Raw genomic sequence first — 24,223 nt, forward strand, 5'->3', positions numbered from 1 at the left:
CTGTTCGACGCAGGCAAAAATGTTTAGCTTGTCGATTTCTATTGGCGACCTCGAATGTTTTCAGCATCAGTTTATTTCGCCAAAGGTTGTTCAAAAAAAGAACTGGGATGACATTTTATTCTACCCCAGCACGTGCTGGAGATCCTTTCGTTTATTGTTTGTAAACGTAAAGCGTCGCGTCAACATCAGCATTGTTGATCGGGCCATCCATCGTCTTGTTTTGTTTTTCCTGTGTCGTAAAGAGGCAGTAGCAAGACACAAAGTTGTTGTATATGTGCGTACAAGTGCCAAAACCAAAAAAACAAGTTGCGCTATTTCTGTTTTGCCAATCAGGTTGTTTTCTATATTTGACCCTCGAGTGTTTGAAATGTCCCATCATTCATTTTCTTTCCAGTCTGTTTTTGGAACTCTTCCACGGCGTAAGCTTCTAATTTTGGCTTTGGCACACATAGCGGAGCGCCTTTTACTTCCTTCCGTCTCAGTTGCATCATTACTGAAATTAATTTGAGAAGATAATTCGTCATTATTAAATGCCAACAATCGTTTCATATCGAAAACCGTTTTCGTCCTCGTGCTGCTGCCACCTTGTGGGTCATCTTGTCAATTCGGGAATGGCAAAACATTTCGACATGTAGGGCATTGTCCATCCTCAAGTTGTAACGACCGAAGTGTAAAGAGCGTCTTGTTACTGTTTGACAGGACGTGCGAGCGTTTTTCAAAGTGAAACAGATCAAGAAGTTGAGGAAGCGCCAAAGTGTATTGTGGAATGTGCGGTAATATAATGATGAAAAAGGCACTGCAATACACACCAGATAGACAAGGTCTAGAAACAGATGCGGGATAGGAAGGTAAGGATAATAATTGTTATTTTAACAGAATGTAAGTATACCAAAAGGAGAATGTTTTTGTTCGTTTTATATCTTTTGGATTTTTTATTTTACCAGAAATTTGGTGGATTTATTGAAATGAGGACTGGGGTAATACGAAAATATAAAATAAATCGTGCAATTTTCGATCTAACCGCTCATTACGGCACGAACAAATTCTTCGTAGTTAACGTTGCCTTGCGAATCTTCATGGCCATTCAAAAGTTCCCCAACTTCATCATCAGCCAATTTCTCACCTGCAAATTAAAGGTATTAATTTTTCCTGCATACAGTCAAGTTTTAAGAACATACCTAATGTTGTGAGAAGGTGTCTCAATTCTGCTGATGAAATGTAACCATTGCCATCTTTGTCAAAATGCCTCAGGCCTTCAATAAAGTCTTCTGCTGTATCAGCTGAACGGTTTTTAGAAATAGCTTGAAGGATAGGGAGGAAGACTTCAAAGTTGACACGGGCCTCTAACAAATCATTGCCATTAGTTAACTGACGATAACAGTCCATTACAATCAAATACCTGGTCTGTGGTTGTGAGTCAGCTTCTTCACATCAGATTCTGTAGGATTTTGTCCCAATGCACGCAAGATGTCACCAATCTGAGACACCTGAACACACCCATCTCCTTTCTGATCAAAGAGTTGAAATGCTTCTTGAAAGTCTATGAAAAACATATGAAAAATTGGTATGCATGGAAACGGGACACTGAACGAAAACCAGGCCAATCATGTCAAAGGTCTGCACCAACTTTCATTACCATATAAGGTAAGAAAATAGCCACTTTAAAAAGCATTCTTACCAGCAAGTTGATCTTCACTATATCCAGCCTTTGAAAAACAAGTAAATAGTGAAACGTTAGTTGATCCTTTTCAACAATAAACGAGATTTCCAATTGTAATTAGAAAAAAAATTGACAATTACCATATTTCGAAGTAAACTTGCACAGAATTCTCTCAGACAGTTGCACACCCAAACGAACGCACAAGCAAAGTGTGTTGAAATTATGGGAAAGTGACGTCAAAAGACTTTGACGCCATCTAGCAGCCGTTTATTATATCGATCAACAAATTTCAAATTTAAAATACTAATTTAATGGCCGCTGGGAGTGCTGTAAGAATTTCTTCAAAATTTTAACCGTCTTGTATGGCAATCCGTTTTACCCAAAGTAAAAATAAAAAATATTGGCTTTTTTTCTGTTTTACTTTGGCAATATGTATGACAATCCGTTTTACCCAAAATAAAAATAAAAAATATTGGCCTTTTTTCTGTTTTACTGCTATCGCCATCTAACGGTCACGTTTTAGTTAATTCTCTACATACAGTGACGGAAGAAATTTTTTAAGCCCGACTAAATAAGTCCGACTTGATTAAGCCCGACTTTTCTCGGTCGGGCTTAAATTTTTTTTCTGAAAAAACTGACACTCATCGGAATTGGTTGAATATCACAGGGTATACTCAAAATTGAATGCTGATTCCGAATAAATTGCTATTTTTTTTATGAAGTTAATTGTTTTTGAAATACACCGAGTATTTGACGCAATGCTAGCGCGCCAGTACGCTACAGCGCTAGCGCGATGCTTATTTTGTCGGGCTTATATTAAAACCTGGCCAAACAGTATTTCCACTAGATGGCGTTGCAGATTCAACAGCCTCTAGCGTGTGAAATGGAACTATTGTAATTTTTTGTTGTCATGTGGTTCTCATTGTTTACTTTGTTTTTACGTTGAAAACGTGTATTTGAGTTTCCCTCGTCTGAACGGTATCGTTATTTCTGGTTTTTTTTGTTGTTTTTACCTCCACCTCTATTATCGATGTGCAAATATTGCCCAGTTCATTACCTAAACGAAATGTTAGCCGTTGCACTTGGGCTTAGAATGAGGTAATATTAACATACTTTTGGAAAACCAGGTCTCATGTTGCTTCATTCTGGGTAAAGCTAGTGTTACAAGCAAACTGTGCATGATATTTGGTGAAAATTGATGGTTTTTGTGTTTACAACCAAAAGCCAATTTTCAGGATTATTAAAATGATAATTTACTACTTTTACATTTGCAACATGTTAATCTTATTCTTTTTTATTAGTACACATATCCAGTAGTAAAGTTGCAAGTAACAGAGGTGTTCTGTTGTGTACTTTGCACATGTCGTGGTTTGTTGCATGATTTTATTACTTTGTAAATCAATTGTAACTTACTTATGAGACATTCTTGAAGATGTGCTATTTGCTAAAATTGTGCAAGAATAGGATCACCCATTTACTATAGGATTGAATAACTTTGATGTGTCACGCTAGCGCTGTAGCGTACTGGCGCGCCAGTAGTTTTTAAATTCGGTGTATTTCAAAACGGTTGATGTTATGAAAAAAATAGCAATTTTCTCTGAATCAGCATTCGATTGTGAGTATATTCTGCCATTTTCAAGCAATTCCAACGATGATCAATTTTTGACGGTTTTGGAGGCAATTTTCCCACGGTCATTTTCTTCGTTTTTCTCCATTTTGTTAAGTTAAATGTCAAAACAAAGCCGATACTCGTGATCAGCGTTCAATTTCGCATCGGAATAATGTATTTTTAACTAAATTAAGCAAGGATTACGAAAATTAATATCTTTTACACGTGAACCTTATGGCATTTGAATGATTAGAAGTGAAAGTTGCTACAGCCCTTACTCTAGCCCCAGACGATCGCTGAAACCCAATGTAGAAAACTGAATATCGTACCAATAGGTGGCTATAGTGTTTGGGAGACCGTCTGCAGTAGAAATTCCTGATACAAAGTAGTTACACATATTTTATTGGACGCTTAATACTGTGTAATACTATTATTTGGTGCTAACATACAATTTAACGTAAAAATGTTGGGGATATATTTTAGGGCATTTTTCCGCTATTACAGTCATTCATATCATTTTCGCAGCCGACTATGTCGGGCTTATTTTGCTATTACCCAAACAAATAGTGAACTATAGAGTGAGTTGTTTATCTTAAAAAGCAAGTGAAATGGAGTTTCAGAAGAGATTGGAGAAGAGTACGGCTTGTCACATGGAAGTTTCCTCTCTGCATTTTAAGATATTTTATTTAATAAACACGTGATCTCTAGACCATCAATCAATTACATAATTGTTCAAGAAGACACCTTCGGCAGATTGACAGTCACTGATAGAAAATCAATAATCTTTGCGAGCCTCTTCGATTGCTGAAAAGGCAAAACACTCCTCAAGTAAGAGGACAAGATCCTATCACTGCACCTGAATATTATCAGAGTAACTCCAACCAAATATGCCAAAGTGTTTTCAACTTCAGGCAACAGTTCGCTAAAGAAAATGTGAACATTCCCTTCGCTATGCAGGGAATGTTGCTGTAGTTATAACAAACAATCAAAGTTGCCTCACAGATTGGATGGGAAAATGGAAAAGGTCTGTCCCTAGATAACCCCACCAACCAGTACAGTCACATCATTGCTAATACAGAGAAGGAAATTCAAAAGTTATTTAAAATTGAATAAATATTTTACCATACAAAAATTATCTTAAGCAAACGATGAGACGGCTATTGACATATTCACGAAGTCTGGCTTTACAAAGTCTAACTACGGTCGCCAGATGTCCCAAATCATTGTTATGAAAAGTTGTATCAGAATTGTGCTTGTGCTGTAGGCTTTTATTTAATAATAATGTAAACTTATGAGTGTAATCGTGTGAAGCTAATTATTTCTGATGGATATCAAATAAAGGTGAGGGTTTTGAAATATTTGCCTGGATTGTGTGTATGGTATTGCTATAAAGTGGTATATGAGTCATACCTGAAAACTGAACTTCAACAACTTTAAAAGGCCATGTTATATTAATTTACTATAGTTAACGTTTGAAACAGCGCAGATCTTCTATACCTTGTAAAGAAGAACATAGTTCACTTTTTAAATTTTCGAAATTTCAATTTCCGGTTTAAGATCCGGTTTGAAAATGCTTAATAACTCACTATCTATTGGTCTGAACAAAAAAAGACTGGCATTTTCGTAATCCTCGTGAAATTTGGGGTCGAATCCATGTGTCAGTAGAAAATACTCAAAAATCGTCAAAAATCGCAAATTTCCCTGAACTATAGTTCAGGAAAAATCGCGATTTTGGCCAAATTGGACTTTTCGCCAAAAACAGGTCAAAATAGGCCAGACACACCTTAAATTTCACGAGGATCACGAAAATCATATTCGTTTTGTTGTGGGCCTAGTATTTCTGGAGATATAGGCTACTTCCGATCACTTCCGGTAATTTTTTTTTCAACTTGGCATAAAGTAAAAAATGAACATTAATATTCCAAACATTTTAAGCATTTTGATCATAAATGAAACAGGTTGGCGGCTTTTTTTCGTGTTTGTTTTGCTATTTCATTATTGGTTGATCGCGCGAGTTGCATGTACTTATAACACTACATCGTTAACAGAGACTACTAGCATTATGTATCACACTAATGGGAAGGTATACCTGATAAGTATAGATGAAGATATACCTCGTGCTATTATTATAACCTTATCATGCACGGCCATCTGATGTACAGTCTGGGTTAGAAATAAGCCCGACTTTTTCTTATTTTACGTTACGCTGTAGCATACTGGCACGCTAGGGGAAATTGCGGAATACTAATAGCGCCTAATGTCTCATTAACTATAAAATTCATGTGTTGAGTGTGCAACACATTCTGTTGATTTTTTTTTCCGATGTCAATTTTGTCCGGCTTTTCATTACTCGTAACAAACGAATATACTCGCTGGAAAGTTGCGTTCTGCGATTTCATGGGTATTATACATCTCTGATTCGTTTCGTTGTGTAATTAGTAGTTCAGAAGTTCTTCGTTACTTCCGACACACTTCGGAAATTTGCATATAAACAATAAGGAACCTTGAATTAAAAATCTAATCAATCACTGGGGGTATATTTAAAATTCGAGAATGCTTATCGTATGAAGATTTAAAACCTCGGTTGCGTCGCATTAAAACCCGAAAGATTGAACGCTACCGTCGTCTGTCATGTCCGCCATTAGCCATGTCACCAAGCAAACATTTTTGCCCTGTTGTTTTTTTTTAGTTTTCCTCCTGTTTTGTGCGTCTACATCAACGAGTAAGTAACATACGATCATTATTTTTATTCAGGCATTATTATTTTGTTTTATTGTTAGAATTAGGAAGATGGAAGCGTTTTATGTAAACCAGCAATGATAAGTTGAACACATAGTAAGGAAGTCGATGCTCAGCCGGTGCCTTGGAAAATCAGCCGTATGATTTTTGTAGCGTAAAATATCTTTAAGCTCTTCTTCAGAGCATAACAGAAATATTGTTGGCAAATTGTTGAGTAATACTTGGCAGTGAGTCTCTTACATAGAATTGTGAGTAGAGGTTAAAGGATTGGCTTAACTGTTTCAATAACGAGCACACTAGCTGAGCTGTCAGTATTTAACTTATCAGCCTTTGCATCTCTATCGTAATAATGTAAACTAAATGGTTTATTAACCTTTTTCAAGTTTGTATTCAATATCATGACTTCTGTTGTACTAAATATTTGTTTGTTTGAACTTCTTGAATCTACGTTCAACTAACAAAGCTTTATGACAACTGTTTGTGACAAACTCTTTTTGGAGAAGATTGAACATATGGAATGTTTGATAATCATTTAGCAAAGGATTTCTTTTGAATGAACAACTATTTTACAGAAGTAACATTTCCTGCCTTCAATCAGTTTCATATTATGGCACTAGTAATCTTGGGAAACTAATCGAGCTAGTGTTCATTTTTAACTTGTATCATTTTTAAAGTCCCGGCAAACCATAGTCATACTTAGATCTCTTTTATTAAATTCCCATGTTGTTCTTTTAGCTAACTTATTTACATCTATTACACAGGGTCAATAAAAAGGAAAATCCTGATAGTCGCCTCATCGCCGTCTTCGCCATCGCCGTCTTCGCCAACGCCGTCTTCGACATCGCCGTCTTCGCCAACGCCGTCTTCGACATCGCCGTCTTCGCCAACGCCGTCTTCGACATCGCCGTCTTCGCCAACGCCGTCTTCGACATCGCCGTCTTCGCCAACGCCGTCTTCGACATCGCCGTCTTCGCCAACGCCGTCTTCGACATCGCCGTCTTCGCCAACGCCGTCTTCGACATCGCCGTCTTCGCCAACGCCGTCTTCGACATCGCCGTCTTCGCCAACGCCGTCTTCGACATCGCCGTCTTCGCCAACGCCGTCTTCGACATCGCCGTCTTCGCCAACGCCGTCTTCGACATCGCCGTCTTCGACATCGCCGTCTTCGCCATCGCCGTCTTCGACATCGCCGTCTTCGCCATCGCCGTCTTCGACATCGCCGTCTTCGCCATCGCCTTCTTCGCCATCGCCTTCTTCGCCATCGCCTTCTTCGCCATCTTCGCCATCGCCTTCTTCACCAACGCCGTCTTCGCCATCGCCGTCTTCGCCAACGCCGTCTTCGCCAACGCCGTCTTCGCCATCGCCGTCTCCGCCAACACCGTCTCCGCCAACACCGTCTTCGCCAACACCGTCTTCGCCATCGCCGTCCTTCGCCATCTACGTCATTCGTCTTGGTATATTGTTTTGCTTTGCATGTTATTATATAAGTTAACCCGTTGGCTGCCACGCCATTTGCTCCCATTTTTTTTTGGTAGTTGTAGGGACTTGGGCGCTGTTCTCCTCATGGCCATGGGGGGAACAGTCGCCATTGCGCCTAATGGCTTTATGCCATTAGGCGCTAGGCAATGCACCATTAGGGACTTCTCTTTGTCGGCACGGTGAGAGATATCCTGGGGTGTGCATTCCCAGAATGGACTCTTTCACCGTGCCAGCCCGGGCTTGTCTTCGGACAAGCCTCACCTTGGTCGGGGATCCTTCCGACTCGACGTGTAGCGAATGTAGTTTAAGCAACCTACGGGTTGCATGGCGTGGCAGCCATCGGGTTAATTTAGTTAAGTGTTCGTATGTATTTATGTATGTATTTGTATGTATATATATGTGATGTAAAATAGTGGTGGAATTGAAGGGTGGAGGTGGGACAATAAAAATAATTTCAAATTGATATATTTTTCTTGTGTATTTCCTTTTACTTTATAAAGTTAGTTTTAATAGTCAATACTTACCATGTATATAACTGAATCTCAAGACGTTGACAATGTTTCGTGAACATCCCTTTTCACAGTTAAAAAAAGACGTTTTCTTTTTGTCTACAAACAACCCAAAAAGATCTTAACAATGTGACAGACTTGACTACCCAGTAGGGAACATATACAAGGTTCTTCTGGAACTTCTCTTTGTTTCTTGCGTGTGGGAGAATGATTCAACAACACAACAATGGTACTGGATGTCTTTTATTACAGTAACACAAAATAATAATATATTTCTTTCTTTCCCAAAGTGATTCTGCGACCACTACAGCATCCTAGTAAATCACTAGGACCTAAAAGAACAGTAACAAAGCTAAAATGACTAAATTAAATAATACCATCACTTAGCACTACCTGATATACTCTGGATTTAAGACATCCAGGCTGTGACATCGATTGCAAAGGACTGTCTTCTTCGTGTAGCAACCTTGGTCCCAAATGAGTGTATTCGACTAACCAAGATCAAAAACGTGGTGGCTAAGCCAATCAATGCTGCTCCTTTGAATAATTTTAAATGTTTTACAGAATGCTTTTTGACACCAATATTTGCCACAATACCTTTGCGAACTTACTTCACCTTTAAGCACAGATTCAATTCACGAAATCCAGGTCTAACACGATGAAATCAACAGTTAAATTTCTAGAAGGAAGATGTTCATTTCATGCTTCCATCCTCAGCCCGACGCCACGCGAAATAGAACAGCTGATAGAATAGCGTGAAAGAACAGCTGACGTGGTGGCAATGACAATGGATCGGAATTAGTCACTTTTCCACTAGATGTCTTGAAAATATGCAACATAATTTCCAGCGGACGGTGCTGCAAGTTCACCAGCCTCTAGCGGCTCAAATCGAAACTATTTTTTGACATTTGTTTCTCATTGTTTATTTTGTTGCTACGTTGAAAGCGTGTATTTGAGTTTACTTCGTCGGAATAGCTTGTTGTTTTTACCTCCACCACTATTATTGATGTGCAAATTTTACGCTGCTTCGTTACCAACACAAAATGTAATCTGTTGGGCATAGAACAAGGTAATATTAACGTACTTTTGGAAAACCAGGTCTCATGTTGTATCATTCTGGATAAAGCCATGGTTACAAGCGTGGTAGCATTCATTTCTCAATGCAACAAAATATTTACAGTCTGTAACAGAAGATTTTTTTTAATTAGAATAAACCTTCAAGAAATTCTAACAAGATGTGCTATTTGCCACCAATATTCCGCAAGAATTGGATCTCCTGTTTACTTTTTTCTGGTAAGAACCGTATCTGTTCCACTATGGCCTTAATTCTGATGGCTATAGTTTACGACTGAAACTGTGCAGATCTTGTGTACCTTGTAAAGGAAAACATAGTTCATTTTTTAACTTTTCGAAATTTTAATTTTCGGTATAACTTCCGGTTTGAAATTGCTTAATAACTCACTATCTGTTGGTCTGAATGAAAAAAGAACCACATTTTCGTAATCCTCGTGAAATTTGGGGTCGAATCCATGTGTCAGGAGGAAATACCCGAAAATCGCCAAAAATCGCAAATTTCCCTGAACTATAGTTCAGGAAAAATCGCGATTTTGGCCAAATTGGACTTTTCGCCAAAAACGGGTCAAAATAGGCCAGTCACACCTTAAATTTCACGAGGATCACGAAAATCATATTCATTTTGTTGTGGGCCCAGTATTTCTGGAGATATAGTCTACTTCCGGTCACTTCTGGTAATTTTTTTTTTCGACATTAATATGCCAAACATTTTAAGCATTTTGATCATATATGAAATGGTGTAGTGGCTTCTTTCGTGCTTGTTTTGTTATTTTACTGTTGGTTGATTGATATACTTATGACACTACTTCGTTAACAGATACTACTAGCATTATGTATCACGCTAATGGGAAGGTATACCTGGTAAATATAGATCATAGCATGAAGATAAACCACATACTATTATTATAACCTTATCATGCACGGCCATCTGATGTACAGTCAGGTTTAAAACTAAGCCCTACTTTTTCTTATTTTACGTTACGCTGTATCGTATTAGCACGCTACGGGAAATGTCGTAATACTGATAGCTCTGAGGTAGAGCGTCTGACTACGGGAATCAAAAGTCAAGAGTTCGAATCTCGTCTGGATCCTCTGTGCAAGAGGATTGAAATAAGGTTCCCACTGTAGACCATATTTCTTTGTACAAAAAATGAATTACTGTATTGTATGTATAGGTGACATTCTGAGACGGAAATATAAAATTGCGTTGGGACGCACATCAATATTATTACAAGTGCAAATAGGTTTCCTTCAAAAAAACATGGAAAAATAGTTACCTATCTTACAAGACTCATGGCTCTATGGTTGAGCATCGGCGTCGCACGCTAGAAATCAAGGGTTCAATACCCTAAAGAGTCAAAATGAAATTGAATACATATATGTAACTCAAAATGTCAAATTAGAAATACAACGCATGTATACAAATCAATATCATTAATGCATTAAAAGTTGTAGAATCTCCATGAAGTGAGATTAAAGTGCATTGGTCCATAAAACAATCAAGTCGTCTAACAACATATCCTCCCATAAATGGGAACAGCAAAAATTGAAAATATAACGTATGCGTCCATAAAATAGCATTGCGACATAGGTAAGGAAATGTTCACATTAGTAAACAGAGCAACAACAGCACGAAAGTAAAATAGGCAAAATATGTAATTGTTTTTAAAGAATTTGTATTGACAATATTCGGCACAATTTAAAGACTTGCAACTTTGAAAGGGCAAAATAGCCGATTTCAAAGTTGCTGTCAACCAAGGTAGGGGGAGACACTACCTCAGTTGACTCACCGGGGAGATTACCCGGTGCGTGGCTAAGAGAAGCCGGAAGAAGAGCGAAGGTCGCGGACAAGCTTTTACGTGAGCGATTAACCGTTAATTCGGATTTTTGGGTAGCCCCACAGCCCTCCAATGATATCATCGAACCATGGGGACCCCCACGTCCCCTTTCCGGACAGCGCACTCACAACCGTTTACTGCTGATCACAGTAGGGGCATGACCCCCTACGGGCTTATTAAAAATTTAAGGGAAACGGGGCCACAGAAAAGAAGGGAGCCCAGATATGCACTTCAATTTATATAAATTTTAATACTTTGTTTTCAGGCAGCAGCAACGACTGAAGGTAATGGGCAGGAGGCATTTTTCAAAAATTCCTTCGGGCTTCCAACCGTTATCATTATGAAATTTGCTTCGACTAGATACCTCTTTTGATTCAGTATGATTCTTAACCTATTTAAAGAAAACGAAACACGAATCAATTTTAAAACGTTTGCCTATCAATATAAATTCAATAAGGATCGGTGCAATCCTTCTTTACCTCTTGTTTTGGTGAACTACTGGTATTAACTGTACTCAGCTAATGGTTTGACAGACATAGTGATTGCTTGGATGGTAAGTTTACGGGCAGCGAAGAAACTAATCATTAAGCGACTACCTATTTTCTAATACCTATGCAAATGACACAATAAATGGCATTTTAATTAGTTATAATCATGGGTTTCCAGGCACAAAAAAAGAGACAGACTTATTGGCTGAGACGGTTCAAAACGTTCCAACTTCTTTCAGGACCCCTACATCACAATGACAGACTGGGATGAGTTCGGAAGTCGCGAATTGAGATAGCCAATTTCGGTAATGTACTTGATCTCTTTCATACTAGGCATGTAATCTAAATTTGCTGTACAATGTACAACAAAAAACAAAGCAGTAAAATAATTCTGTATACTAAATTTACAAAATTGCATTTTGTTACACCTATTTGGCTTTGTAAAGTGATACTCACTTACAACATAGTCCTGTGAAGTTGGTCACCGGGCCTGACAAGCAATACATCTTCGATATAAACTGAAGCAGTCTGATTCAAGAATGCTTAGGTTGTCCAAACACACTGCATAGTGACTGATGGAACAGCAGAAAATCAGGATGTAGATTAACTGATTTTCCAGAAATAAGTACTTTTGACGTTTAAAATTCTGACCAACTGTCTTTGCTGTTCACATTTTTCAAAATGTTGAGCACGTACTTAAGGCAACCATAGCACAGAATTTTGAATTTTTTCCAGTTTTGCAAACATACCATCACAGCATCTATGAGGAACAGGAGAGGTTAAAAGTTTTCTTTCTTTAAAAATCTATTTATTTCATAACATACCATGATAAGCTCTTCTTTTGTAAAGGGCAGCCCTCTCTAAGTACTTGCTTAAGTAATGCTTCAATACTTGGAACAGCTGAAACAAGCGGTTGTGATAAAAAAAGGTATCAGCACCACTGGCAAGAACGTAAACATGAAGATTTGGTATGGACAATATCTAGAATTGGTACAAATGACAGATGGGGTGAAACTACCATATGACGAACATATGATGATGTGTCAATCTATAAAAGCATTTAAATCTTTATTAATGAGACATGCAGAATACTGTATAAAATTATAGTAAAGATGGTACCAAATGCTGAGTTACTAGAAATTTTGCCCAGGAAATCTCCAACTGACATGTGAAACATAAGTCAGCTGATCTGCATTTGCACATCCAGTGTTCAAGTAACCATATTATCCAATCCATGTCTTCCATTTCTTGGTGTCACATAGAAAATTGTAAAAATTGTTTTAAAAAAGAATATTTTTTTTCAATAGTGAATTTTATTAACGTCTAAATAACAGAAGTCATATGTATACTCACAGATGTATCATTTTTCAATCCAATGAAGTCTTATTTTTGTCTTAAGCCAAACTTTTTTGTGAAGAAATGAAGAGTTTCTACTGGCATTACTCATTTTCACTGAAGAATATCCTTGCAAACGCAAAAAGGGACATCTCTTTCCGGTACCAATTAGGTGGAAAAGAGAAAACGAACGTTACGTCCACACGCCGAAATACAGGTCAGCAGGTAAATTTCAACCAAGTACACGTCCATTGTAATTGTGATCCTGAGCAACGCTAGGAGTAAGAGAACAGCTGACACTTCCATCAAATCACGAGTTCGTAACTTTTCTGTTAGATGTCTCCAGTATACGACGGCCATTTTGTCATGGTTTTCTGCAGTACGAATTTAAAAAAGGAATGGTTGGCATATAAATAAACAAAAATGATGACGATGCTGAACAAAACACAATTCAATGAAGTGCAAATATTATTAGCCTTAAAACTGACTGTGCCCGCAAATAAATCTGATTTAGATCTTAGTCAATATTCTGTTTAGGCTGAGGTATAATTTGAAACGAAAATAACAGAATACCGATACCACGAAAAGCTTCGCCATCCAGCAAAAACGTAAAATTTGCAATGGATACTGAGTGTCGCTACGTCTTTGACTCTTTACGCAGACTTGAGAAATGACATGTCAACGAGTTCATTCAATGTTTGATAGTTCTCGATTGCACCACCAGATGACCGTCATGGCGCAAGCACCAACCGCCATTATCTGAATAATAATAAATGGTTGCTTAAGTGCTGAATGATCAATTATTTCTTACCACTAATTAAATTTTGCTGGATGGAACTGAAAACCAAGGTATCTTGACAATCAATTGCCAATGGGGAGGGTGCCCAGATTACCGTTGCGCTGCAACTTGCGCCGTTCAAAATCAGGGGACATGATATACAAGCGACCGAAAGAGATCTGTACAAGTTTAAAAAGTTGTAAATGAATGAATTATGCGATTTTCATGTTTCCGTATAAAAGGACAGCCTACGCAACATACATGTTGTGTTATCTTCGGATAATGCCACTCCCAAGTACAGAGTCCTATGGCAAACATGAAAACCGAAGATTCCCGGATCATCACTAACAAATACAAATATGGCTCATTTTAAATGGAATTTTCATCCATGGAACTATGGAAGAAAGCACAAAGGTGTCCTGTGAAGCAAAACCATCCAAGAATTTGTTCTCGCTTTTTTGAAATTTTTTTGTTGCTCACCAACAGCCTTTGTTATCTACATAAGGACAACAATATGCGATTATGCTTGACATCCATTACCATTAAGATCCATATTAAGAATGATAAGCGTACCAATTACCACAGCCGTCTACTAATAGCAGGATTTATTGTTCCGTAAAGAAATGTCTTCCGCCGAAAATAGAAGCATCATATTTCTGCGACTCGTTCTGCTTCCAATGCACTGAATTTCTTCCTCGGAGTCTTAGCCCTTTGCGCAATTGCAGTACGAACGACAGAAAAACTGTTCCAATTTCGTATCTAATTAAAACAGTAAAGAAGAATCATAAAACGAAACTTATTATCTTAATAAGATGACCTCTTTGTGAATTTCAGGTTACGTACATCTTGCATTGCACCGTCATTTTGAACGAAAAACGTCTTTGGCCTGCAACCTAACTTTTAGTTTTTTTCTGATTCCTTGTAAGATTTACCGCAAGCTCAAATGAAGGCCATCTTGTTTAGACCCTACAGATAAAAAGATATGTTCAATAAATGGATACAACAAAAGACATGTTAGAAGAGATTCAATGAGTAGAATACCAGTAGCCTTCTTTTCTCCATGGCACAACAGTGGTTTCCTGAAGTTCTTGAACTCTTTGTAAGAGTATCATCTCGTAAAAGAACGTTGGAACGATTTACTCGTGATTGCAGCCTCCATTGTGTCAGTTTCAGAGAACAGGACCATCTACCACGATAAAAAAATTACGAATAACATGTCAAAATGGGTAATATAATCTTTTAGCAGGCATGACACATAGTTTAGCAAACAAACTTCAATGTTTTTTGTAGATTTTGGTCATCTTTGAATTGCCAAAGTAATAGGGGCACTTTGTCACCATGTAAAACCATACATTTTCCTGAAGCAATAAAAACATCACTGAATAGGCAATTTTGAGCAAGTGAAAGGGACGTTGACACAATTTTATTGTTGAGGAAAGTCTCTGATTTTTTTTTTTTTTGTTCTATTAAAATATTGGTTCGTTGACCATGCTTCAAAAAGTTGAAAGATCTTGCTAGATAGCTACAATTCTTGGCTTATTTTGAAATATGTGATTCGAAAGAAACAAGGTCTTTTCTGCCAATAAGTTATACTTTAAAATAAATGTCAATAATTTACCTTGTAGATGTGGTACGCAAAAATAATGACATAAATTTTTCTGGATTATGGCTACAAATCCCAATCCTGTGGCATCCTGCCAAAGACAGATCCATCGGAAGAGGTAAAGAAAGGAATGAAAACAATTTACAGCAGTGGCACTTTTACATACAACTTTATAAAAATTTGACAAACCAAGTATCAAGCTCTTCATTTGATTTCGGAGGAATAAAAATGTCACGACGCATGCACAGCTATGTAGGGCTAAAGAATGCCATACCAAACCATGGCCCCATATCCACTAAATTCAAGAGTAGCATTACCTGAAAAATTAACATGCTGTTGAATTTAAAAAAGCTTTCTGTCTAAAGACTACCAATTCCGTATAAAATACATAAATACTGAAAGCAATACGGAGATTAACAGGTCAAATCTTAGAGCCCATTTTGTACTCGTACGAGGCCACCAAGCACCATCCGCCATTTTGAAATGTAGTGGCGGTACAGTACAATTCTTCTTAACCACAAAAAATGCAAAAGCAGTACAAAAACTGAACTTATAGGTTATAGCTTGGAAAGCTAATATGCTCAATTGTATAGCTTTTCACCTCAGGTAAAATCTTCTTTTTTATTTTATTTTTAACTTCCCTAGTTAAAGTTTCTCTCCTGCTTCATTTTATATAGCATAACCATCAAGTTACACAGAAATATCAGTCCTCCGTAAAAAAGTTGTCCAAGGTATACTTTGGTTCAATATCCTCATAGACTGACAAATAGTGGATTAATTGGTTCCTGGAACAACAAAGGGAGATAAACATTTTTTAAAAATTACCGAATATTCGTCAGTTTTACTTTTGACTGTATTGCTTTTTAACGCCGTTTGATTTACAGATCGGAATGTGTCACACGAGAAAATGTACACAGCACCATAAGAAGCTAAAATAATCTGTCGAATATGATTTGGCCACTGGTAAAAAGATTAAACAAGAAACGAATTTCAAAAACTAATCATTCATGGTAATTTTTTTTTTCTTTCCCTGGCTGTGTCTGGCCAGTCGATTGGCAAGCTAGAGTGCGATGTTTCCTGTTTCCAGATTGTTTCTTTTAAATTGTTTCAGTTGGACATCCCGTATTCTCGACATGTGGGAATTTGAACAATGAAGTCAAAACCTTCTTCGACAAAGAACTCAGAAGAAACACAAACAGAAGACAGTTCGGGGCGTCATTAAAGGCTATCGTTTATCTCAAGAAACGAGTCACTCATTCCAAAAACTCGTTTCCGTCCATCGATCCCCACAAGCTATTCGTAGCTTGTCGTCGCTCCATCTTGGCCAACCGCTCTGAACCAGTTATTTGTCGATAGCTAATCCAGCACCAAACAGTGAGTATGCCTAGTGCAGTGTCCATGATGATATGGACATATGCAATAACATGTCAAACCAGTTGGATATATTGTCTCTTGATAGGGATGGACCACTCATTGGTTATCAAGGGCGCGAAACTTACTTTGGCAGGGAAGCGTTGACGTGACACAAGCCAAACAACGTTCTACGAGACTTTAACCCATAGGCTATTTATGTGTCCTTGAACAGATTTTATTTCTCACATCACCCGACCAGACGAGACGCTTAATTCTGAAATTTACACCAACTGAAGGTTAGATTACGTAGACAGGGCTTTAACCGACTCGGGGAAATCGGTAAATGTAATCTTGGGTATTGAATGCAGTTACGAGTTTAAGTGCTTGAAGTTTAGCGAAACTATGCTTGAATATTTGTATCGTGATTTAATTTTTGACAAAATACGGTTAAAGAACGGAGGAAGGGCTAAGTACAGTGGCAGAAATGAAAAAAATGAAAAGAGTGAAGAGAAAAAAGAAGAGGGCGCGTGTGCTGCGGTGTTTGTTTTAGTTCGCTTTTATTCCGCTGCCACAGAGGGAGGGCAGCAGCTCTTTAGGATCTGATAAAACTTTTTCTCGATTGGGAGTTAAAATAAAAGGTCCTCTCTGCCTTGCCTGCTGATAATTGACTTCATCTGGTCGGTCGCTGCGGTTCGAGACAGTCACACATTCTCCTCCTCCTCCGTCGCCGTTAATCCTAAACTCCAGTCGTTTGCTAGTGCCCTTCTTCCCTTTTCACCTGTCACAGGATCGTTTCCACGTCTTCAAAAAGCGAAAAACAAAAGAAAACTCTGCTGACCATACACAATGCAGCAGCAGCAGCAGAAAACGGCCGACGTGGTGATCGTCGGCGCCGGCATTGCCGGACTGACGGCGGCAGACCATCTCCGCCGCAACGGTGTCATGGACGTCGTCATCCTTGAGGCCTCCAACAGGTAGGCAAATGATTTACATTTTTCTCCTTCTTTTTTAAGTTAGCTTTTGGTGTAAGTCAAGTAGAGTTGTAGGATATTGGCCTGTGGCAATATTTTCGTTGCGTGCTCTTAAGCAGTCTGCAATCCCATTTCAATATCCGCCCTCTCAGATTTCATCTCTCGAGTCCAATAACCTCTCCAAGGGAACGACTGGTATCGATACTTAGAAATCGAGAAAGAAAAAAACAAATGCAGTCGGTTCACAAAATAATAATCTCGTTTTTTCTCCCAATTTCACAATACCGCATGCCCTACTATTTTCTCCATCTTTCCTTCCGCTGAAGCTTAATTCCTTCAAGTTTTAGTTTCCTAAATTACCCGCTGTCAATCTCGAAACAAAAGAGTGATAAGAAAGAAAAAATCACGTAGCCCTTTTACTCTGATCTTGTTCCAAACTCTCTAAATCGGTTGGGTAACTGATGACAACATAGTTTGTTTTGTTGTTTTTTTAAACTATCCGACCTTGATCAATGTCCAACTATGGAGTTACCAGAGAGAGATGTGTTACGTTTCTAATCAGTGTTACCACACGTACTCCAACTTAACGATTTTTTAAAATATTTTGTTTGTTTGCTGTATTGATGAGTAAACAGGTATGGAGGCCGTTTGTTTACGGCGCCTCATGGCGACGCTTACTTGGAGTACGGGGCCAACTGGATTCACGGTGGGAGCGAGGAGAATGAACTGTTCAAGCTGGCCCGTCAACGCTCTCTTCTGACCGATACATTGAACCTTGAAAACAGAACAAAAGGACTATTCTATACATCAGCTGGAGAGACCATCGATGGCCAACTAGGTGAGAAATGTTACCAGCTGTTTTTCGACGCGGAAATGGAAGCCGGGCGACTCTACCGCTCCGATAGTCGCATGAAGCAGCGACTAGCCACCAAATCGTTGCTCCAGTATTTGGAAGAAGTTTGGCAACGATTGGCCGAAAAGGAATTTGGCGCTGATTTGAACGATCCCGTCCGCCAGCAGGCAGAGTCTATCTTCCGCTCCATGATCCTCTATTTCCGCGCCCACGTTGGCAATGATTTAGCCCTGGTTCCGGCCATTCTCCACGGAACTTTCGAGAATGTGGCCGAAGAAGATGTCAAGATGCCCAACGGAATGCGGGCTTTGGTCGACGAATTCTTCGTCAACCTTCCCAAAGGGACGATTGAATTCGATACGACCGTTACCGGCATCTTCTGGTCGTCTGACGAATCAGGCCGTGGATCTTCTTCAACTGAATGGCTGGATCATCCAGTCAAAATCACCACGGACCATGGCGTCACCTGGAGAGCCAAGCACGTTATTTGCACGCTGCCACTAGGTGTACTAAAGAGATCACATGACAAAATTTTTCATCCTCCTCTTCCACCATTGAAAGTATGGCAAGAGATTTTTATGTACGCTTGTCTGAGAGATGACTGTTTTCTTTTTTCCCTATCAGGTGAAAGCCATCGAATCGATCGGATTCGGCAAAGTCGAAAAAGTCTTTGTCGAATTCGATCAACCATTTTGGGAGCCGGGTTTCGGCGGAGTGAAACTGGCTTGGACGGCCGAAGATTTGGCTGAGAAACTTTTGCCACGCGACTGGTACAAGGTTATCTGTAGCTTCGAGGAAGTCTACCGCCAGCCCAACATTCTCGCCGCCTGGGTCTCTGGCCGCGAAGTTGAAGCCATGCTCTCATTGAGTGACGAGGAAATTCTCGAAACTTGCACTCGTCTACTGCGTACCTTTACGGCCAACCCGAAAATGGTGGCCCCCGTCCGGATCATTAGATCCAAATGGCTCAATGATCCACTTTTCTGCGGCTCGTATTCCTACCCAACATTCGAATCTAGTCATCGCAGCTTCAGGTATAGTCTCCTCTGTTCTCAAGCTGTGATCTTCCTCGCTGACTTTATTTTTCTTTTGATTTGCTGTTCCAGCGATTTAGCCAGTCCGATTCCCTCCGAGAAGGATCCCCGTCTTTTATTTGCCGGGGAGGCCACTCACGATCATTACTACTCGACGCTGCACGCTGCGTACATAACCGGAATGAGGGAGGCAGACCGCATTATCCCGCTCATCCTGCAGTCAAACAAGCATTTCTTAAAGCACAAACTTTGAATAGGACGATGAAAAATGAAAAATCGTCCTCGATGTACTCTTTTGTAACTGATATAAAATTGTAGATGGGAAGGGGAATCAACCATACTAACCAACTACCATGTTATCCTTGGCATAATTCTTATTGAACTGGGGGATTTATACTTTTCTTTATTGGACACGGTGGAGCACAATTAGTAACCACCAGCTTATTTCACTTTCTATGCCTTTCTTGCTCAACATGAATTGTGTATAATTTTTCTTATACCGATGGTGCAGTTTCTGATGTTTCCATGAAATGGCCGAGATGTATTGAATTGAAAGAGAATAATACATGCCAGATAGAATCTGAAGTGAATTTTAAATCATGTTGCTTTCATTGCTGCTTTGACATTGGCTTGCTGAAGTTGCTGCTGCATTTTGCCAAGGGTTTCTCTTTGAGTATCTTGCTTTTTGTCAAGTTCTTCAATGGTCTTGTCCAACCTTTTCCTATATCAAATGGCTAATATCATTCTGTTTCCTGGTAAGATAAAGCAAAAGAAGTTTTTTTTTTTACGTTTCTGCTGTGATGTAATCAATTCTTTTGTTGACATTCTGGCGGGCTTCTTCCAAATCTTGCTTCACCAACACAGGACCAATAAGTTTGAACACGTTGGCATCAGATTCTAACAACCCTAGTTCTTCTTTAACACCATTGTTTTCCGTCAATTGGCTATCTAGCTGTTGCCGGGAGCTGATGACAGTTTGGTATTCTACAAATAGTAAATCAGTACCCATACATTTAAAGCTGTATTTAAACCATACCTTTCTGAATTGCCTTGAATTTTTCAACTTCTTGCTGCATTTTCTTTTGGAGTGCCTCAGCCATTCTTTTTAAAAGGTTAGCTTAGGAGCAGAAACTTTGGAACAACTACGAATAAGGAGACAATTTCGATTCGATCATGAGACGGCAGACGACAGAGAACTTTTAGATCGCCATCTAACGTCTAACTATGATACCAACTGCAGCGACATCTTTCAACAAAAAATGAAAGCATTTAGGCAAATTATCCCTCTGTACACAAACACAAGTGAAAGTTTATTCCGTAGTACCACAGTCAAAGAGCACAACCCCAACAACGGAATTTCCAACAGCAACAAAAAAAAAATCAACGCAACCAGTCGATTTGCAGTGAGTTAATGAAGACGAAGCAGGAGCGTCGAAGTAGAAATTCCCTCTTGTAAATGAAAACACTGGATTGAGAAAAAGTACAAAATTTTCGTTTCCTAGATATATGGAAACGCGGAGAGAAGGCAGAATAATTTACAGAATTGAATTGACCTACTATTTAAATGTTTTTCGAATTACAAAACTTCACGTAGGAAATGGGTTCATCAATTGCAAATCTAGGCGGATTATGACGAACCAATCCTATCATGTCATAGTGACACCTAACGCTTGTCTACAGTGCTCGTAGACGACATAACTGATGCTAACTGCCGGGGCCACTTTTAGGAAGTTGGGTGTGATGCCACGGTAGAGTCCGGCAGGGCCCTCCGTCGCCAAAATCGTTCGAAAGACACCAGACATTGTCAGCTGCGCCGTTGGGCCACCTCCCACTGTTTGAAGTGCCACTAGAAATTCATCAAATGATGTTTACATTTCTTGCTGAAGTTTATGCTTAAGTTAAAGCTTGTTTCTTTTCAAAATTTGTAGGTTTACCAGCTGCCTGTAGTCGAGTCCTTACGAGTGCCATTGGATAGGAGGCGATCTGTCCACAGGTAGATGAAATAGTTCCGCAACCCAATAGGATTAACACGCTTGGTTTTTCCGTGTCTGTATGATTTCGTAGCCAACGTTTTTTTAGCGTCTGTGAAAAAAGAAAATCAACGTTCAATTGTCATTCAAAATTCAGAGAACAAAAAAAAGGTCGAATAAACGAATCTAACCTCATAGACCGCTAAGTCAATGCCAGCATATGGGATAATGCCTAATAAATTGGGTATGTATCCACGGAAAAAAACAGATGCTCCTTCTCGGCTGTAAATCTTTTTGGCAGCGTCCACTATGCCTCGATATTGCCCAGTTGTCCGCAACGACAACCTTGTTTTCAACACCTTTTCAAAATGTAAAAAAAGAAAACAATCATGAAATGATCTGTTCGATGGGAGAGAAAGCGGAATGAACTGACCTCGAGAGGATAGATGGTGGTCTGAGAGATGCATCCGGCGATAGATCCAGCAACGAAGCGTTCGTACATGCCTAGATCTCTCGTGGGCGAGCCCGCTTTGATATACTGCTTCAATTTTTCGTATGCCATGAATTTGATGGCCGATTCGGGTGCAATTTTCATAACGTTGATGCCGTTGCCTCGCCACAAACTTCTGACACCGCCTTCATGAAGCATGTGACGGGCGCAGGCGGCCAGAGAGCCAAACTTGTTCAATCCATGAACCTGTAATCGGTAATTTCATCGATTGATCGCCGAGTTTAAGTCGATAATTATTTATTTATGATTTACCTGTAGAAAAACTTTAAGACGATCCAAAGGAGCCGTTGCTGTCCGCGAAACAGCACCAGCCATTCCTCCAGCCATAAGATGTCTCCACCACATCCCCGATAGCATTTCTTGTATGGTAAAATCATCTGGAACAGCCACACACTCGCCAACATCCAAGTACTATTATGAAAGAGACAACAGAAAAATAGTTAATTAAATAAGCAAATCACGTTACGTCAGGAGGTAATGACAGAATATCACAAGTCATGCTGTTTCATAATGGTTACGTTTGACAAACGTTGACAAAACATGTGGCCCTAAAACGATTAACTAGAAAATCAATTGAGTTCAGTGGGCCTTGGGTCTCTAGCGACCGTCAAGGACTCTCAAAGGATCTTTTTGAATCCACTAGTCCAAGTCATCCAGATAGAGTATATAATTGGGTTTGAGGCCAAGCATATCGGCCTCGACTAGTTTAACCTTCCCCATGCGCGCTTTTTGTCAGATTTGACACGGCCGTACAACTATTATCCAGTTTTCCGTGTCGTACTGGATTGAACTAACGTTTACAATGGGAGAGAGATAAAAATGTGTAAAATCACGTCATTAATTATACTTTACCATGTCTAGGTGTTCAAATGCCTGCAAGTAGAGCTGGAATGTCGGATGCAACAGACTGATGTAAGCCATGGTAGTGGGATAACAGAAAAACAAATTTGATGTAGCAAACAGAGAGCAGGTATGTCTACTACTATATCGCAAGTTCAAAGGCTGAGAGATCCAACTTCCATCCGTCGTTCGAAAGGGAAAACCCGCGACTGAGGAAAAAAGGGGAGGTGGCGATCTCTAAAGAGCAGGCAGAGCACGTGTGGATAAGGGTGGTTCCCTACCGCCTTCCAGAAAACCCATTACCCCACACATATATAACCATCCCGTCCGTTTGATTTCTCAATGGCTACCCAGGCATATGGCATTGCGACCATATCTGAAAAAGGTTTTAACCAGTTAACTTGCGATAAGATGGGCAGCTCCAGTGACGTGTTTTCCTTTTTTTTTTTCCTATTTTTTTATGGCCAGGCACCAATGGTTCATTTGTACTTTTGCTGGCCACTGAATATATGTTGACAAATATTTCAAATCTTGGCAGGTAAAACAAATCTAATACTATGGTTGTTAGAAATGCGTCTCAGAATATTAGCTATTGATCGGTTACCGTAGAATGTCGCCAGTAATTGATGATTTCACTCAGGTCGGCTGTAGGGTGGAAAAGCAGAAAATCTCGCCATTCGCTGAAACCAATGTCTAGAGATCCATCTTTGTCTATCCTACATATTTAATGGAATTGAGGGGTGTATGCTGACAAAATGGTCTTGAACTACAAGGTTCATTCTAGAGAAAACGTCTAATACGAACCTTTTCAACAGCTGAGCAGCTTCTTGACGCGAAATCGCGACGCCCAGATCCCTAAAGGCTGTTATAAGTTCATTGACTTTTATTCTGCCGTCCTTGTCTGTGTCCAGATTAGTGAAGAGCAATTGCAGTTTCTTCTCATGCTCTCTAACATAGTAGATGAACTCTGCCAGGCTCACATCCCCGCTTTGGTTAAGGTCAGATTGTTGAATAAATTTCTACAGGGATAGAGATAGGGAATGCAGATATTAATACGGGTACGACTACCAGACAAAGATAATTAGGTTTCTATGCAAATCATGTGATCATACCGTTGCATAGCTTTCTTTAAGGTTGTCAGGGACTCCATGTTTGTGAAGGGATTGCGAAAGTTCAAGGATGTCGATCCGCCCATCACCGTTGACATCCAGCTGACGGAAAAGTTGCTCAAATCTCTCTTCTTCTTCAATCGGCAGCTCATATGAGTAATGTGGGACGACTTCACTGGCAGTAACAACACTATTGGCAGGACGCATTTCTGATTTGTATTCAATTAACAATTGACGTTCAACCAGAACCACCTTATGGATTTCACGAATAAATGCATTACAAGAAACTTTCCGTTTCGTGACCCCAAATTTTTGGTCTAAATGACGAAATCACTATGTACGTCTGCTAACTAATCAAAGGTGGCCTTCACTCCCTTAGGCGCGTCAGAGTCATCTAACGGTAAATTTAACAGCTGTTATTGGAAAAAGATGGCGCTGGTTTTCTTAAAAGGAAATGCAGAAGATACTAT

The 24,223-nt window shown here is 39.4% G+C and overlaps 3 protein-coding genes and 3 long non-coding RNA genes across 6 annotated transcripts; 2 read left to right on the forward strand and 4 right to left on the reverse strand.

Annotated features, from left to right (window-relative positions):
* The first annotated feature begins 177 nt into the window (after positions 1-177).
* On the forward strand, positions 178-1,314 carry LOC132088304 (uncharacterized). Its single transcript, XR_009421767.1, has 2 exons — positions 178-333; positions 395-1,314. It is a non-coding gene; the product is annotated as an uncharacterized LOC132088304 (long non-coding RNA).
* On the reverse strand, positions 903-7,649 carry LOC130688473 (myosin-2 essential light chain-like). Its single transcript, XM_059496897.1, has 6 exons — positions 7,645-7,649; positions 1,801-1,823; positions 1,679-1,706; positions 1,400-1,540; positions 1,179-1,343; positions 903-1,123 (listed from the first exon to the last, which is right to left on the reverse strand). The coding sequence occupies exons 2-6, from the start codon at positions 1,801-1,803 to the stop codon at positions 1,017-1,019; spliced, it is 444 nt and encodes a 147-aa protein (XP_059352880.1). The 5' UTR covers positions 1,804-1,823; positions 7,645-7,649; the 3' UTR covers positions 903-1,016.
* Positions 7,650-8,225: 576 nt separating this feature from the next.
* LOC130688611 (uncharacterized) lies at positions 8,226-8,720 on the reverse strand. Its single transcript, XR_009000460.2, has 3 exons — positions 8,594-8,720; positions 8,390-8,533; positions 8,226-8,328 (listed from the first exon to the last, which is right to left on the reverse strand). It is a non-coding gene; the product is annotated as an uncharacterized LOC130688611 (long non-coding RNA).
* Positions 8,721-12,768: 4,048 nt separating this feature from the next.
* Positions 12,769-14,228, reverse strand: LOC132088303 (uncharacterized). The gene is made up of 3 exons (XR_009421766.1): positions 14,083-14,228; positions 13,771-14,005; positions 12,769-13,688 (listed from the first exon to the last, which is right to left on the reverse strand). It is a non-coding gene; the product is annotated as an uncharacterized LOC132088303 (long non-coding RNA).
* A 2,867-nt stretch (positions 14,229-17,095) lies between these two features.
* LOC130688608 (peroxisomal N(1)-acetyl-spermine/spermidine oxidase-like) lies at positions 17,096-19,908 on the forward strand. The gene is made up of 4 exons (XM_057511605.2): positions 17,096-17,439; positions 18,072-18,849; positions 18,914-19,323; positions 19,396-19,908. The coding sequence occupies exons 1-4, from the start codon at positions 17,312-17,314 to the stop codon at positions 19,574-19,576; spliced, it is 1,497 nt and encodes a 498-aa protein (XP_057367588.1). The 5' UTR covers positions 17,096-17,311; the 3' UTR covers positions 19,577-19,908.
* Positions 19,707-24,108, reverse strand: LOC130688607 (mitochondrial adenyl nucleotide antiporter SLC25A23-like). Its single transcript, XM_057511604.2, has 11 exons — positions 23,757-24,108; positions 23,449-23,663; positions 23,249-23,360; positions 22,057-22,215; positions 21,727-21,990; positions 21,485-21,652; positions 21,258-21,405; positions 20,992-21,169; positions 20,360-20,424; positions 20,112-20,307; positions 19,707-20,044 (listed from the first exon to the last, which is right to left on the reverse strand). Exons 1-11 carry the CDS (start codon positions 23,958-23,960, stop codon positions 19,921-19,923), a joined length of 1,833 nt encoding a protein of 610 aa, XP_057367587.1. The 5' UTR covers positions 23,961-24,108; the 3' UTR covers positions 19,707-19,920.
* Positions 24,109-24,223: the final 115 nt, after the last annotated feature.

The sequence above is a fragment of the Daphnia carinata genome, chromosome 9 (genome assembly GCF_022539665.2).
Source record: "Daphnia carinata strain CSIRO-1 chromosome 9, CSIRO_AGI_Dcar_HiC_V3, whole genome shotgun sequence".
NCBI classification, from domain to species: Eukaryota; Metazoa; Arthropoda; class Branchiopoda; order Diplostraca; family Daphniidae; genus Daphnia; species Daphnia carinata.

Excerpts from the sequence above, each read along its gene's own strand:
- LOC130688608 (XM_057511605.2), top strand. The coding sequence starts at position 17,312 with ATGCAGCAGCAGCAGCAGAAAACGGCCGACGTGGTGATCGTCGGCGCC. Across the intron at positions 17,440-18,071 it reads ATCCTTGAGGCCTCCAACAG|GTATGGAGGCCGTTTGTTTA; the intron begins GTAGGCAAATGA and ends ATGAGTAAACAG. Across the intron at positions 18,850-18,913 it reads CTCCTCTTCCACCATTGAAA|GTGAAAGCCATCGAATCGAT; the intron begins GTATGGCAAGAG and ends TTTCCCTATCAG.
- LOC130688473 (XM_059496897.1), bottom strand. Across the intron at positions 1,541-1,678 it reads TAGTGAAGATCAACTTGCTG|ACTTTCAAGAAGCATTTCAA; the intron begins GTAAGAATGCTT and ends TGTTTTTCATAG. Across the intron at positions 1,344-1,399 it reads GACTCACAACCACAGACCAG|AGGCCCGTGTCAACTTTGAA; the intron begins GTATTTGATTGT and ends ATGATTTGTTAG.
- LOC130688607 (XM_057511604.2), bottom strand. The coding sequence starts at position 23,960 with ATGCGTCCTGCCAATAGTGTTGTTACTGCCAGTGAAGTCGTCCCACAT. Across the intron at positions 21,406-21,484 it reads TTGACTTAGCGGTCTATGAG|ACGCTAAAAAAACGTTGGCT; the intron begins GTTAGATTCGTT and ends CTTTTTTCACAG. Across the intron at positions 20,045-20,111 it reads GATTACATCACAGCAGAAAC|GAAAAGGTTGGACAAGACCA; the intron begins GTAAAAAAAAAA and ends CATTTGATATAG.